At 38.6% G+C, this 16,427-nt stretch overlaps 1 protein-coding gene across 8 annotated transcripts in view; it reads left to right on the top strand.

Annotated features, from left to right (window-relative positions):
• Positions 1-16,427, top strand: part of FBXL18 (F-box and leucine rich repeat protein 18) — a 131,598-nt gene that overhangs the window by 61,715 nt on the left and 53,456 nt on the right. For 5 of the 8 annotated variants that reach the window (XM_074281234.1, XM_074281232.1, XM_074281233.1 and 2 more), the window contains one exon: positions 2,001-2,811. In XM_074281234.1, the coding sequence (XP_074137335.1) occupies positions 2,001-2,157 (157 nt within the window). In that variant the 3' untranslated portion in view covers positions 2,158-2,811. Of the gene's footprint in view, positions 1-2,000; positions 2,812-2,976; positions 15,162-16,427 lie in introns of those variants that run through there. The other 3 variants (XM_074281229.1, XM_074281227.1, XR_012484611.1) reach the window with 3 other exon arrangements.

The following is a 16,427-nucleotide window of genomic DNA, read 5'->3' as shown; positions in this document are numbered from 1 at the left end:
GTAGAATGAAATCTACTACAGAGTCCTCCTGCCTCCTGAGTTGGAGCTTGGCTCCATTATATCACCAAATAAAATGCAGAACAACTAAGAAAATAAAAAACACAATATGGTTGTGTAATGAGGGGGAGGGGGATAGCAGGAATAGTGGCCTTTTAAAAATAGTGTGATGTAATTTTCCTTTCACCTCTCTTTGGAGCTCGCATTTTTAAAGCTTTTTAAAGCTTCTTTGCCATCTCTGTTCATAGTCTGCCTCAAGATGTGTTCTGGGAAGAGTGGCTGGGAAAGAGTGGAGTGGTTCACCAGAATAAAGATTGAAAAGGGAACTTTTAAGAGTCCTAGTACAATGAGGAAGTAGCTGCTGGGAGGGGAGAGGTAAAAGAGAGATTTAAACAAAGTTAACCATTTGATACAATTCCATGACTGTTAATGCTTGGGGGGAGGGAAATCTGGGAACTATTCTACTTTTCTAAATTTTTCAGTTCTTTAAACTTAAATAATATATAAGGGGTCAGCTCCTTCTGTCTACTACCAGCCAATTGCCATTCATAGTGTAGGAGAGAAATAGGAGAGTATATATGCCAGGCAGATCAATACATCACCACCACCTTCACTGCCATTTTCCCTCAGACTAGGACCCAAGAGCCTTTGAAATAGCAAGGCTTCCAACCCTATCTCATAGTCATCCTCCTGAAAACCTTTTTGAAGATGTAATCTTGCAGTTTTATTCCTGTGGGTAGTATAACCACAGCCACAGCAATTGTGACTCAGGAAGGAGAGTTCTTGTCACCAAAGTCCCTGATAGTGAAGAACTGATAGCATTTATCCATGAGAATGACATTAAAGAAAAGCCATTAGCATCTGCTGTGCTTCTGTATGCTAAGGCACTTGGGACTTTTTTTATCTGACTTAACAGTTGAAACTTATCTATGTGCTTTCCCTCCCCATCAGAATATGAGCTCCTTGAGGACAGGAGTGGTCTGTTTTGTTTGTATCCCTAAGATGTAGCACTGTGTTTTGTACATAATAACTGCTTATTAATAAATGCTTTTTTCATTCATTCATTCAACTGTATAGTTCCATGTTTTTCATATTTTAATTCTGCATACTCAGAGCTAATGTTTTCACCCTTTTTTGTTTCTTATTTTAGAAAACCATACTGTATTCTCTTTCTCTTAATATAAAATAACTGAATTCTGAAGGAAGTTTATAGATTTCCCATTCACCTACATAATCATTTAAACAAAAAAGTAGATTTACTTTATGGAATTTGACATTTTCAGGAAATCATGATAGAGAATATTCAGGTATAAGAATATTCAGGTATATGTTCATTTTGTCTCCTTTTCACCTTACCCTACTCCATGATTTCTGTCTGACTCAAGGGCTACAGATTGATACCAGCTCTCATCCTATTTATTCCAAATCTAGAGATGCACCCAGAAGTTTCTGATAGATCTTTAATTGACCTAAAAGCTTGAGCCTACTCCATTGTGAACTTGTGGTGGCCTTCAGGGATCCCAATTTGATTTTCAGTTTCCTGGCTCTGCTGGATTTTTGTCACTGGAGCTGGATCAGTGTGATTCTAAGTATTCTTTCTGCCTTTATTTAAAGGCAGAAACTCTTGAATTATATTATCCAAATGAAATAGCTATGACCAGATTGGGTGGCTTTCTCTTTTCCCAAACTATCCATACATCCTTCTAGATAACACTTTATCTTCCTGCTTTGAAGGACAGGACATATTTAGGACTTGTGAATTTTTCATTTATGAATAATTTGTGCTTTGGTTTAAAGACTAACAATTCATTGATCTTAGATTGAGCCATGAAAAACTTGGGAAGGTGGGAAGTTCAAAGGTGATTCAATGCTTTTACTTGTTGCCTGGCTAAGTCAGTTTCTCTTTCCAGTCTCTTCGTTGTATTCCTCCCCACCTTTGCCTTCATATTTTAAAATTAGCTCACATTGTCCTTCCCTGGCTAATAACTTGTTTTTTTATTTAGTTTCCAGGCAGAGCGTCCAGCACTAAATGTCGTTATTTTCCCCTTGCTCCACGAGGGGTTGACTGATGTCATCAGAGATGTCCCCATGATGCATCTGGATGAAATTACCTTGTTCAAAAGCAGAGTAGCTGAAGAACCCCCAAACTTGTGGTGGTGATGACTCCATCAGGAAATGGAATGGTCTGCATCAACAGGTGAAATCATTTTCCTTTAGCCTGAACTTGATTCTTTTCATCCCTCACCAACTCCTTCAGCTTACAGCTGCCTTATCGGATGCTTTAGAATCACTACAGTCCAATTCCACAGCAAAGTCAGATGAGACTGGACATTTCCAGGGGCATGTGAATGTTGTCATTGGGTTATTCTGCTGCTGCTGCTTGTGCTCTCCAGCACTCTGCTGAGAAGTCCCATCGGAGTGGTTTGGCTGTTTCCTTATGGTGGATATCAGTTCTTTGGTTTGTAATGTAAAAGGGGAGAAAATATTCCCTCTTCATCACACTACATTCCACTCAATATGTTTCACTAGGGCTTTTGTGTGTGCTTAGCGCAGTACCTTTTGTAACCTTTCCACTTTTAGACACTTTCTTTGTGACTACTTGTTGCTTTGGTGAGATTTATATTGAGAGTTAAATGTTAACAGGATTACCTGAGGAGAGTGAAGTGGGCAGCCTTAAAAGGGGAGGACTCATTCAGTTAAAATAGATGTGGTGCTTTGTACCCAGGCATGAGGTACCATGTGTGTACTTGCACATGAAAAAATATATCAGGATAACATCTCTATGAGTGATGTAATCTATTGACTCGTTTCAAAGACCAGTGTACTGTAATCTTTCTTTCAGCAAAATTTTATATGAACACTGCCGTGGTCTCCACATTCAGCCATTTGCACTGTTAGCCCTTGCCCCTCCCTACTTTTGACCCTTGGAACACTTGAGCCTTCTGAAGAGTAACTTTATTCCTTCACTTCGTATCATAGGCATAAGACTGCATCAGAGAGCCCAAGAGCAAATTCTGCCTCCTCACAGCATGTGCTCCCTTGTATTTCACTCATCTCCCTCTCTGACTCCATTTAAATCTCGAAGGAAGCTCAAGACCAGTTTTTGCCAGGGGTACTTGAGCCTTGAGACCTATCTTGAGACAGTGATGGGAGGGATTCTCTCTCCTTGCAACAGCTTGGGGACCGTGTGCTGCCCTGGGAGAGGGAGTTTTATATCTTTAGGCTGCCCTGAGACAAAGTAGAAAGGGGCTGGGCACACTCTATTCCCATGGCAGCATGGTGGAAAAAGTAACAATGGAATCCTTGGAGTAGTCTGGGGAGAATCCCTGAAAGAAGACATTTAGCAAATGAAGGAAAGCAGCCTGGAGGAAAAATGAGGACTTAGTCCAAAACATAGAAGTTGCTACTTTGTCTCTGGCAAGGTGCCATCAAATTATGGGGGCCCTTGTTGCCTTGGGGTAGTTCTTCTTTTGTTGCTGCTTCCACTGGACGGCACTCGATAAGAGAAGTCTCAGCATATATGCACAGAGGGCCTGAAAACGGACTGGAATGCCAGAAAACCAACATTGATTTCCATTTGGTCTCAGGCAAAGAGCATGATAGTTCTTCAGTCAAGTTTTGGTTGCTGTAGTCCTCTGAGACTGAGAAGAAGCATCTCCTCTGCCATTAAATGTGTAGAGTTGCTGCATTTCCTGTGTGGGGTCCAATGCTTTACAGCAGTGCAGGGAAAACAATGGCAAAATACCTGGAGCTACTACCTGGATAGCAGATTTCAAGCCCAAGAAAACACTGGAAAGTGGGAAGAGGTTCAGGGGTGATTGTAGATCAGCAGCTTGATTTTGCAGTGTCTAATCTGTTGCTATCTCTGATTTCTTTTACCCTTATAGCTGCTAATACCAGGGAGGGTGTTTTCACCCATTTTTGTTCCTATCTCCTTGTCAGGGGCCATCGAATGAGATGTTCTAGGCATTTCCTCCAAGAAGAATTCACTAACTTGTAACTTCAGGGACTTAAGTGAATCATTCCTCTGGATGATTTCTTTTGCCTATTTTTCCTGGTGTCCCAGGCTTTCGTCCTTGTTTATCCAGGTTTTGTAGCAACACTTAAGTCAACAACATGATATATCACCCATTTTAACTTCTATACTAGCTAATAATTAAAGAGAGCTTGTTTCTCCTCCCATAATGCCCGGTATTTACCTTGTAATGGCTGGCTGACAGTCACTAGTAGATGCCTGACGCCTTCCAACCTCTGCCTTCAACTTTTGATTGAAGTTTTGCTTCTCTTATAACCATTCCTTTGTGTCCTTCATCATCATGTTTAAAGCCTTTTTCTTGCTCAAGATGCTTTATTACTCTATATTACTTATCCAGCTCCTGATCCCATTTTTCCATTTCCTCTCTCAGCTGTACCTCCCTTTCATTTATCTGCCAATATCTCTGGTGACCCACCCTCAAAAATCCTCAGACAAACCAACCTTTTCCTCTTATTACTCACATTGTAGAGACTGCAGTATTTATCAAATAAGCTTTCTAATTCCCCTATGCTCCTGCTTGGCTACACATCCTCTTCCTCCCAGGGATCAAGATTTAATTCATATATTAACTATTTCAAGGCAAGTTGTGATTCTTCATTTTCCCATTTTGAAACTTTGATTCCTATCATATAAGTATTATTGACTCAATTAAATATTTTACAAAGCATTTTTTATAAAAGGACTGTTTAACAGATGTCCCAGGGTCTTCTTGAAGTTAGATTCCTGAAAGTGTCCCATCTTTTCTACCTTACTATATTTCTGGGGATACCAAGTAACTTGGATCCTTAAAAATAGGAAAGTTTTTTGGGTAACTTTATTCTCGGTCTCAGGAAATTGTCTCTGCCCAGGTTAAAGTTCCTTTGTCTTCCATTTCTAGAGTATTCCAGAATGCTTGGACTGTTTCAGTTCTAGCCAACAAATGATGCGCAATGTAACATATTACCCTCAGATTTGTCGGTACTGGTGGGCATCATTTTATTTGTTATTATTTCTCTTGAATTCTATCAAGCCATAAAGGTACCTTTGAATTTGGTTTGAAAGGCACCCAGAATTAAACAACTCTACAGCAGTATGTGTCTTGATAGGCATAAACACTCACATAGATTGGTGCTATCATGACATTTACCCAATGCCTCGTTTCACTGTAGTAGGTTATCTGAAGTCTTCTTGTTGTGTGAAGACAAACATTTCAGCACTTCTTCCAAAACATCATCTAAAAATGAAACTCTACACAGTCATTCTTCAGGGATGGCAAAAAATGGCAACATGTTGAGGAGCCGGGGATGAACGGAGATGGATGTGGGTAGAACACAAGGGAGCAGCTCACTTATGTTTTCTTACTTCCCCTGAGAGATTCTGCTCTGGGGATACAAGTTAGTCTCTCTTTGACACATAGAATCTGGTATGGAGGATTGAACCTACCTTGAATTGATGGAAGATGGTGAGCTGCACAGCCAATATGTCCCGGATAGAAAGAATGACTTTTTCCTTTACATCAGGTCAAGTTGTAAACATAGTGCCGATTGCACTTCAGACCTGAATGCTTTGTAGAACGACCTAGAGTCGAGATTAATTACCAGGGCACCATTTTTAGGGGAGGTTGATGAGATGCTGTCAAGCGAGTGTAATAGTGCATTAGAGTTTCTCTTCATGGAATGAGTCTTTATCCTGGACATGATGTCTCATTTTAAAAGATGGCGTATGGCTTTAATAGCTGTAATAGATCACTTGAGGTCTTCATCTTGATCCATAGGCAAACGTTGCTAATTTCAATAGCTATTCTAAAGCATCAGTGCTACTTTACATGAATCATCTGGAAAATAAAATTGTCCTCACAGTCATTGTATAGAGTTGCTCAAGGTTGGCCACATATTTGAAATGCTGTCATAAGGTTAGGTATGAAAAGAGATAATTCTGAGGGCAAACTCAGGTGAATGGTATGGGTCTGCCAAGTCCAATCTCCTATCTACAATGGACACCAGGAAGTAGCTTCAGATGTGTAGAGAAACTGCTCGTTTCAGCAGTCTTCACTTAATTTGTTCTCACCCTAATGGATGGACCATGTCCTAGGTCACTTTGCGCAAATAGACTGCCATGATGCAGCAAGGGACCGACAGAGAGGAGCGTATATTTGGACAGCACCACAGGAGTCAGCACTACAGCACTATAGTTTGGGCCCCTAAAGGGGTGTTTGAAGATCCCTTCTGTGGTGATGACAGTTTCACCTGTTATCTAATGTGGGACCTAAGCCAAATAACTTGTAAATGGCTGTTTTTTCCAAAGGTTTGCTCAAGAAGATGGGATTCTTCAGCATATAGGATGAAATGACTAGAGCAATTAAGGAATGTTCTCCTGTAGAATATTTTGCACACATATTTGTCTTGAAAAATTCATGGTATTATTTTCTGCTGCCAGATTCTTGATGAGATCCATTGCTACATTAAGAGACATCTTTGCTGATCCTAATTACAAAGGCTCTGACATAACTTGTTGTGTAACATCTCACTGCCATGTCACACTAGGATTGAGATTCTCTTTCATAATGAAGAGGTGGAATGATATCTGAATCCTTGATGTCTTTTGTGTATTTAGTGGAAGGTAGGACTAAACTTGGAGTAGTAAAAGAACAGGTGTCTGATGTCATTCATTGTTCTTGACTTGTATATGACCTCTTTTCAATAGGACACCCCATAAAGTACTAAAAATAACAACTGGCAAAACCTCTTTAAATCTGATAGTGAGACTCTTTCTAATTTTGGGGGGATGTCTAGGAGACTGCTTATTTTTGTTCTTGCTCATTTTAAAATATGCATTGCACGTGAGGTTTTTAGAAGGGGCTTTCATTCTGACGTAAGCTTTTTTGAACTTTCAGTAGCAGATGCAGTAAGCTAAAGTGGCCCCACATGAATTGAAGGATGGATGTGATTAAAATAGATGCTAAAAATTGGAATTAGACTGAAGTTATGATCTAGTTCATGACCCCATGATATCATTAAATGGAAACAGTGAATCATAAATGAATATTTTTTTGCTGGAGTTGGATGATATGATCTATTTGACTTTTAGACTAGATAACCATAGTGTGAGTAGGAATCTTAGGCCATGTACTCGTGTTTTTTAGGAAACCTAAGAATTCAGAATGTTTTCATTCTTGATGACATCTGTTGCATCCTACCCTTTATTAATAGACAGTTTTACCCTTATTCATCTTTAACCAATTAGGAGGAGTGGGACAAGAATTTAGTTGAGGAAATAAAAGAGTAATCAAGTAATCAACTCTTTCTGAATAAATAAGTCCTTGTTCATAGAACATAACTAGTCTTTTCCAGTCCATTCTCTCTCTTCTTTTTAGTCCTTAACCTTGTCCTTGATCATAGTAAGTAGACTTCCTAGGTTCCTTGGATTTGTACCACTGGAACAGAGTACTGTGTTTTTAATGTTCTTTAGTGGAAGTTTTAAGGTGTCTTTGCTCCACAAATGAAGGGCTTAGTGATGGCAGTTAAAGATTTTTCCCATGTCCACTCGAGTGGATTTGTTTACAAGGTGTAACACATTCCAGTGTACTGATGGATAATGGACTCTTGCACATAAATTGAGCTATGATTCTTTCTTTATAGAGTTTGAATTTATCAATCATGTCTGTGAGTCTTATTATCCAACTTGCTGTAAAAATTAGAGCTAATTCTTAGGAGATCAAAAATTGACAAATCCATAGTCTATGTTTGATGTGTAGAATAGAGCACATGTAACACAAGGAAGCAAAGGGTCTATAACAGCAAACTCATGCTGAGTTAGCAGCCAGATGACATAGGAAGTAGGTACTGAAAGAATCACACAGGTCCAGAAGATAATGTAAAGAATCAGTCATCAACTCTGCTCAGATGAAAAAAGATAGCAGCAGCCATTCTCATTATATCTGCTAGTGGGTTCAGTAATGAAACTCAACTAGGTGTGGTTGGTGACTTAATTAATAGCTTAGGGCTTTGCTCCCAGGGCTTTAGAAACCCTTTGGAGTCCTAGTTGGTATATGATGGAACCTATTACTCTCTAAAAAAAGACAGATGGATTAGTAATGGTGCTAGATAATCTCCTAAGGTGAGTTCTGTTTAGGCCAGTGTAGGTGATCAGGTCCAGGAGAGCCATGACTTCCTTTGGAATTTCAGTAAGTATTTCAACATAGTAATGGAAGGTGCCCACAGAAATCGAAAATCATGGGCAATAGTCAGCTGCTAATCTAACTTACCCAATTAGTAAATCATCTGTTACATTCAACTCTCTTAATATTTGCTTTAGGTAGAGCATTAAAAATAGGGATGCCATTGAAACATTGCATTTATGCCTTAGTGTATTTGTACAGGCAACTGGAATACTAGGATGCTCCTTCATATTGGTTGATTGTAATTTGTGGTGTAATTTGAAATGGTATGAAAGGATAATTCTTTTAACCACAGCTGCCCCCTTCTTCAGAACTCATCCTTTTGACTGGAGCTAGGTGAGAATAGTGAATTATACTTTTCATCTCAAATTACTTGAAGGTAATGAGTAGTCCATAGAAAACTACAATGTTGCCAAGTACAGTTTGCAATGTATTTAGCTGATAGATGGTACCAAATCATTGTGTCCCCCTATCAAAATACTTTCCTACTGTCTGCCCACTCAGAAGATGAAGTGGAAAGGAATTGCTTAACAATGAAAAAAATAAAATTCACAGAGAAAAGACACTGTTGTCTTTCACTATCAGGCACTCACACCTCATTCTACACATGCACTATTAGGACCAAATTATAAGACTGATTTAAAAACAATTAACTACAAAAAACTCCAAACACACATTTTCCAACTGTTATGTCTTATGAGGAAAAGCAAGAAATGCATTTTCTCTAGTTCCTTTTCCAAATCTCTTTCCTTGTCAAAATTCTCAGTTTTAAAGTTTTCTATATATCTTACTCCAACTGGACATCTCATCTGTAAAGAAAGAATTATTACACACATGGCTAGATCCTCAGTTCTTTCTTCAATAGATTTGACCTTGTTAATGTTCTCTTAGAAATGATGTAACTGAGAGGTGCTCCCCACATGTCACTTCCAAAGTCACAGATCCCAGCTTCTATGTTTAGTATGATGGGAAATCTGTATTCCCCTAATTCTCAAATATTCCAATTTTCTAAAATTCACAATGAACTTACAAACCCCAAATAACTGTCATTTAGCTGTTAAAGATAACATACAAGAAAATCCTAGATTATTGCAGCCTATAATCCAGCATCAGTTTCCATAAAAATAGAACATTTCCCAAGAAGTACCAATGTTCTCAAAACCCATTGCCTATCCAACCTACTCAGATCACAGATGCTACATATTGAGTCATTTTTCAGTTACTGTTATGCAAATCCTCAATTACTGCTTGTTTTATTACTACTATTCTAACTTGCCAGTTAGAGTTAATATCTATAACAAACTTGACTTCTTAAATTGACTTTTTAACTTGTGGGGTTCCAAATTTTAGATATTTATCCAGTTGAAACAAGTATTTTAATTCAATTATGTATCAAATATTTTAATTATCACATATCAGTTAAATAAGGTCATAGGTTACTCCTAATTATTTACTTAGTTACGCTATACAGAGTTGTGGAAATAGGCTAGATCCTTCTCAACTCTATGTTGATTTAACGCACAGGATAATGGCTACCTCTCAAATGAAACAGCCTTGTCTTTTTTACCTAAACAATATGAATTTACACTATATAATTAATTACACTGGATAATTTTTAGAAATTCTGTAGAGTATTTTGAAAAATATAGTGTGTGTATGTATATCTGTGTGTATTTACTTTCAATAGATTTACAAAATATTGGAACCTAAAAAAAAAAAAAGCATCTTATGCTCTTAATATTGACCTGGTTAACCTTTTCATATTATTTTGTGCTTTTGAAATAAAACAGCTGTTTCAAAAGTTAGCCACTGTTTACTAAAATGTAAAGGATTAAATTCATCAGGTTGTATGGTGGTGAGGTCTTCCCTCTTTAATTATAGTGTCTTGTGGACATCTTGTCTGTACCACTCACTGGTAAATAGAAATGATTTTGATTCTAGACTTTTAGGCTCTTCAGTACCCCTAGATCTGTTACACATCTGTTTGGTGCAATATTTCCAAAGGGCTTCCTGAAAAAACACAGAGCTTCCAGATGTGCCATCTCAATTTCATCCGAGTAGTGTTCTCATTGTAAGAATGTCATAGCTAAAAATGCTTTCTCTAGATTTTACTTCTTAGAATTGTTTCCAGTGGGGTGGTGTTCATTGCTATTGGAAGGGCCCAGGAGGAAGGAGTGACCTGCTTACACCATATCTCCTCCTGCAAGTTTTCACCTTCTCTTTTTTCTTCCTTTTTGAATCAAGGCTGTCAGACTTGTTTGTCCTGTCTTTGTCATTCACTATATAATTATGCTGTGGTGCAGCCTTATCTGTGTCACATGTTCACATCTATGTGTGTATGGTCTGATTTATGACCGTGCAAATCTGAGTACATTTAAACAACCTCTGCAATAGCCCTTTCTTTGATTTTTCCAAAGTGATTCACCTCTTAACATAAGCACCATTCTGTGATGTTTTTGTCCTGCACTTCACCTTGCTACTAAAGAACTAAAGATTACTGATAAAGACATTTATCATTTCTCCCTCCATTTCTTAAAATAGGCAAATATTTTTCATTGGTTTTCTCCTTTCTCCAAGAGGAATGGCACTGGAGAAATCTTCCTATCCACATCCTCCTTCTGACTGTGCACCTAGTTTAGAGAAGAGGAAGACATTTGGAAACTTTTACTTTTAAGGGAATTTGAGATTATGTTCTTAGTGTAAAATAGGTGCCCCATAGCATAACAGGACTATTTATGTCCAGTGTGGATTAAACTCTGTTTTCTACTTTTATCTTATAGAGAGGAATATATTAGAATTAGGAGTTATCTGCCATAATTTGTGCAGCTGGTTTCCTCAGGCATCTCCTTTCTGTACCTGACAAAATGAATTGTACTCGTTTGTAAAGATGACATAGTAGAAGTTGCCTTTTCCTTGCAGATGATGCCTCTCTAGGCCCACCATATCCTTTCAAGAACTATAGGCAATGAAATAAAGTTGATCAAAAAGCTGGGGAACAAGGTCTAGACCATGAAAAAGAATGGTGATCTGAATCTTTTCCCCAAAAAATCTAGCGCAGCAATCTGATTGAAAGGGAGAATATGGGGGAGGGAGTACTTTAGGAATGCTGCAATGCTGACCCCTTCATATCCAAAGTGAGGCTTTTTCCTTTACCATCATAGAGTTAGTTCTGGCCCAGTGGACCTGAATCGTGAGGAAAATTGCTGCTCCTGTTTTCTCCCTCCTGGAAGATCCAGCTGCCAAAGAAAATAGGCAGGTGCAACCTGTTAAACATGCAAGCTTGTCGCCCCAAAGAATTGGTTCTTTCACAGGTTAGTCCCACTCACACATAGTCCTTTGAGTGTTGCAGGCTCTTAAGGTGATGATTTTTTTCTTTAGTTTTCTTTTAATCAGAAGGTTGCTGCTTATAGTAAAACCAAGGGGGTATGCCTTCCTTAGGAATTTATTAGAAGAATATGATTGTATCTTTATGACTGGGGCCTAGCTATTCTATTCTCATGAGCAAGCAATTTTAAACAGTAACATAATTTATACTAATAAACAGGACTGGGAAAAGGGCAGCCCCTCGGCAGAGAGGGGGTGTCAGTAGTGGATGGAAATGAAAATTGCTGTGAAAAGAGACACCAAAACTGTAGAACTGATATTTTTAGTGTCCCTGCAACAATCCTTTTACTTAGAGTGAGAATTTCCGCTGCTTCTGCACTCGAGACAGGATTCACCAGATGTTAATAATGTGCTTATTTTCTCTAAGTGCTATTTTGGCACCGGTGTTAATTACAATTTATATTCTGCAGCATTTACACTGGGAAAAGAACCCACCCTAATAGTCCCCAATTGGCAGAGCTGGGCTATTAAGCATAGTACCATATGTTCTGAGCTGAGAAAAGCATGGGACTTAGAGCCTGGTCAGCATTAAAGCTCCAAAATGAGTTTTATTGTGTGTGTGTGTGTGTTTTTCTTTTATTATGGGGGTGCTGGGAAGTAGGGTGGAGGTGAAATGGATTGAGCATACTTCCTCCTCTTCCCCTTTTAAAATTTTATTTGATATCTACTTCAAAAAGAGGATCTACTTTAGATTTCCCTACTTTTTATCCAAAGGGTTGGTGTCATTGTGGCATCTCCAGTTTTGTTTTGTTTTGTTTCTGAGTAGCACATTGCTCATCGTTGTGCTGCTCAAGAGCTCACAAGAGGGATTAGAGCCTCTGGGTCCTAGCTGCTTCAGGCTGGGTGACATGGAAATTTTCAGCCAAAGAAAGTTGGTGCATTTAAGGGCCCTTTGCTTTCCCATTTTGCTCGAGAGAAAGCAGGAAAGAGGTTTTTAAATTTGATTAAAATTAATTTTATGTTCAGGCTCAGAAAAGCTTGATTAAATATTCTTCCCCCTCCATGGGAAGCAGCATGGTGCCATGGGAAATGTGTTTGATTTGGAGCCTGAGGATCTAAATCCTGGCTCTGCAACTTACTACCCTTGTGACCTTGGATGACTTATTTATACCCACCTGGGCCTTATTTCTCTTAAGTGTAAAAATAAGGGGGTTCTACTAGTATTTTTTTGCTGTAAAGTAGATTCTACTTCTAGGTCTAAATCCATGATTTTTTTTTTTTTTTTGATAAATGAAACATTTTGATTTGGTAACATGATAGTCCATGTTTCATTTTAAGACTAAAATGATAAGGAGAAGCAACAGATCTTCTTTTTGTTCCTTTGCATTTAGATGCCCTTTGTTATGCACAGGCATCCTGATAGGAAGCTAGAGTGGTGAGGGCAGATCCTGATTCAGCTTCCTTGTTTCAGAGCTTTTAGTTGGGACCCATTTCAGTAGGGACTTGTAAAGAACCTTGGAAACCTGATCTAAATTGGCTTCTCCCTCACTCTGAGGCGCGGAATTCAGATCAGCATCTTGCACTTTTAGAGGATGGTAAGGAAAAAGCATCTGCCTCACACTGCATTGCTCCTGTTCCTTATGCGATAGAAATGTGACCTATAACAAATTCAATTCCCCTTTTAAAAAAACATCTTGGTCTCGCCTTGCAGTGCTGATTTTTCAAATCGTCAATCTCCCTTAACTGCTTCATGCTGGGACTTGTGTCTTGCTGTTGGCAGTGAGATGCCCTGCAGCTGCCAGTTCACAGGGTAAATGACTGAGAAAAGGTGATCCCTGGGGTGTAAAGGGTAAGAAGCTGCCACAGTGAGTGCCAAGACAGTTTTCAGAGAGGATGCTTAGGAGCAGAATCTTGCTCAAAATGAAAACGTGTGTGTGTGTGTGTGTGTGTGTGTGTGTGTGTGTGTGTGTGTGTGTGTGCACGCGTGCACGTATTTGATGTAAGATTATTGAATTTGCTTTGAAATGATTTCATTGTAAACTGAGACCAATACTATTCAGAGAAGAGCATGTTTTAAAATAAATGAATTTAAGATTTGAGATTGAAGAAAAGCAAGCATCTTAGTTCTATGATCTGTCAGCTAAATACTCCTTGTTTGATTAGATGCACAAGCAGATGATTTCCATAGAAACCAATTGGGATGTGGTCAGAGAAGTAATGATTAATAAGAATAGGACACTGCCTTGGGCCTTATTTTAGTGGAGAAGAGAAGAGAAAAGCTGTGGGGGAGGGGGAGTTAGTTCTTTTAGAGGTGGGGGGAACTCAAAATGGAAAATCCTTATTCTATTAAGTCCTGAAAGCAGAATTTCTTTTCTTCCTGTCCCCATTTTTACTTGCTGCTTTTAGGATCTGAAAATTGCTGGGAATAATAATAAAAAAAAGTTAATGGATGAGGCAAGATGATTAACATTGTTGCTGTTAGCAGCAGGATCCTGGCCATTTCAGCCATAAAACATGAAGCAAGGGAGACATTGACCTTTCTGCTGTTGAAATAAATGGAAAAGTCGATATCCATTGTTTTCAGTGGCATCGACCTTTTGACACCCCTATTTTCTCCCCACTTTTTTTTTTTTATTGACAGTAAAAGGGTGGAGATGGGGAGGGTCTGAGGGAGAGACAGTTGTACCAGTCATTGATCTCATTGAGGCCAGAGAATTAGAACTATGAGATCTGCAGAATACTAGACATGAATGGAAATTTAAAAACTGTAGATGTGACAGAGGGAGATCAATTTAGACTTAATTACCATATTTTTTCAGGCTCTTTTAGAAAAACACTCATGTAGAATTTTACGTTGTTATCATGAGGTCAAGAAACCTTATTTTTTTTTCCTCAGCAGTCCCACTGCTTCAAATTTCATCAGTGTACCGAGAATCATTGTTAAACCAGGCATTGCTAATTAGCTCTATAACAATTAAGTAATGTAGCGCAATGCCATTAGGACATAAGATCAGTTTTTGAAGTTTGTCCTTTGAAGTGGAAACTGGAACTCCACATAAAAATGATGGGGGGAGGGGGTATATCTTTTTACCAAAATTTTAATGAGACACAAAAGCCTTGGTGACTGTGAGAATATTCACCTGAGTAGTTAGTCTCAGGTATGCTCACTCACTCGGGTATCTTCTCTTATGCATATATGATCATGTCAAACTTGTGATTCTTGTACAATGATTGTCAATAGTGTTGATTTAAGTGGAGTGAAACTGGTTGCTTGATTTATCACTGTTCCTTTGTGTATGTGACTTTTACCAAAAAAAAAAAAAAAAAAAATTGTGTCCATTCATCATAGGGTGATTTAAGAAGAGACTTGAGATGTCAACAGTGTTACAATTTAAGGAGGCTCAAAGAGTCCTGGTTTATCATGTGATAAGGTGCTATATTATTAACAGCAGGAAACAGAACCTGTTTACAAGTGAGTGACAAATTCCTCAATTTTAATGACTCCATCTGTGCACTTGGTTTTACACTTGTATTTTGCAACTGGATCTTTGTGTTCAAAGTATCAAATCACATATTGAATGTGCTATTTTCATGTAAATTTGTGGCATGTAAAAGATTTCAAATAAAGTGAAAAGGATTTTAAAAAGATTACCTCGTGTTGTTTTGCCCCATTTTTGAGAGGAGATTACTGGTGTTCAAATGAAGCCTTGTGAGTATAAATCAGTTATCATCCATAGAAGATTTATTGAAATTCCAACTCCATTGTGTATGCCATCAGGGGCTGAATGAGATCTCTTGATCCACTTTTATAAAAAGGACAGGGCCAAACAATAGCCTGTTATATGGAGCTTTCTTTTGTTCACCTGGTTCACAGAATCACAGTCTTGGGGTTAGAAGGGAATTTGGTAGCTTCAGAATTTAACTTATAACTGACCAAGAATTTCTACAACATCCCCAACAGGTAGTCATCCAACTCCCATTTGAAAACCTCCCAAGAAGGGGCACTATCTTCTGAAACTGCCTATTCCACTTTTGGACCACATCAATTATTGGGATTTCCCTCCCTCCCTCTATGGATCCTTTCTCTCTATAACTTATATTTACTGTTCCTAGTTCTGGCATTTGAAACCCAATTATATCACATCTAAATCTTCTTCCAAGGGTTAGTCCTTTATCTGGACAACAGCTATCATGTTATCTCCTAAGTCTTCTCCTCCACAGGCCAAACATCCCCGGTTCTTTTAGTCTTTCCTGTTTTGTAGACCGAATTCATTGTCACTGTCCAAGTCACCATCATCCAGCCCATCAGTTTTCTTAGAAAATCACACTCAGAAGTGAATACAGTGCTCTAGGCGAGGTCTTCCCAGAGCAGAGTACAGCTGGATTATCTAGATATTTGATTCCACAAACATCAAGCACCTATTTGCAAAACCCCTGCTGCTGAAGCTACTGAGGGAGCTAAGGTAATGAACTTCATAACCCCTGCCCTTAAGGAATTTACAGTCTAGTAGGGGAGTTAAGATCTAAACAAATAATGATAATGCAAAGTAATAGAACTGCATGAGGGAGGTATGGGGAAAGAGGTATGAGAATTCAAAGGAAGAAAAGATCTTTTCTGGCTTGGGAGATCTGGGGAGGATTTATAGAAGTTTTGAGCCAGGCCTTGAAGAATCAGTAGGATTTCAACAGACAGTGATGAAGAGGGAAAAGGCATTGTAGTACTGAGGAACAGATTAAAGGAAGTTTGCCTACTTTAATGTGTGCATTTGAGCCTGACGATAACTTTTTGAGGAAAGCTCTCTAAATATTGCCCTCATCTTATAGACAAGGACACAGATGCCAAGGGAGATTAAAGGATGCAGTGGCAGATATGTAGAATTTTGAACCCAGGTCTTGACTTCAAGTTCAGTAGTA

Source organism: Sminthopsis crassicaudata, chromosome 1 (genome assembly GCF_048593235.1).
Source record: "Sminthopsis crassicaudata isolate SCR6 chromosome 1, ASM4859323v1, whole genome shotgun sequence".
Lineage (NCBI taxonomy): Eukaryota > Metazoa > Chordata > Mammalia > Dasyuromorphia > Dasyuridae > Sminthopsis > Sminthopsis crassicaudata.
The sequence above is the reverse complement of the archived record's forward strand: the minus strand, read 5'-3'. Positions and strand labels throughout refer to the sequence as shown.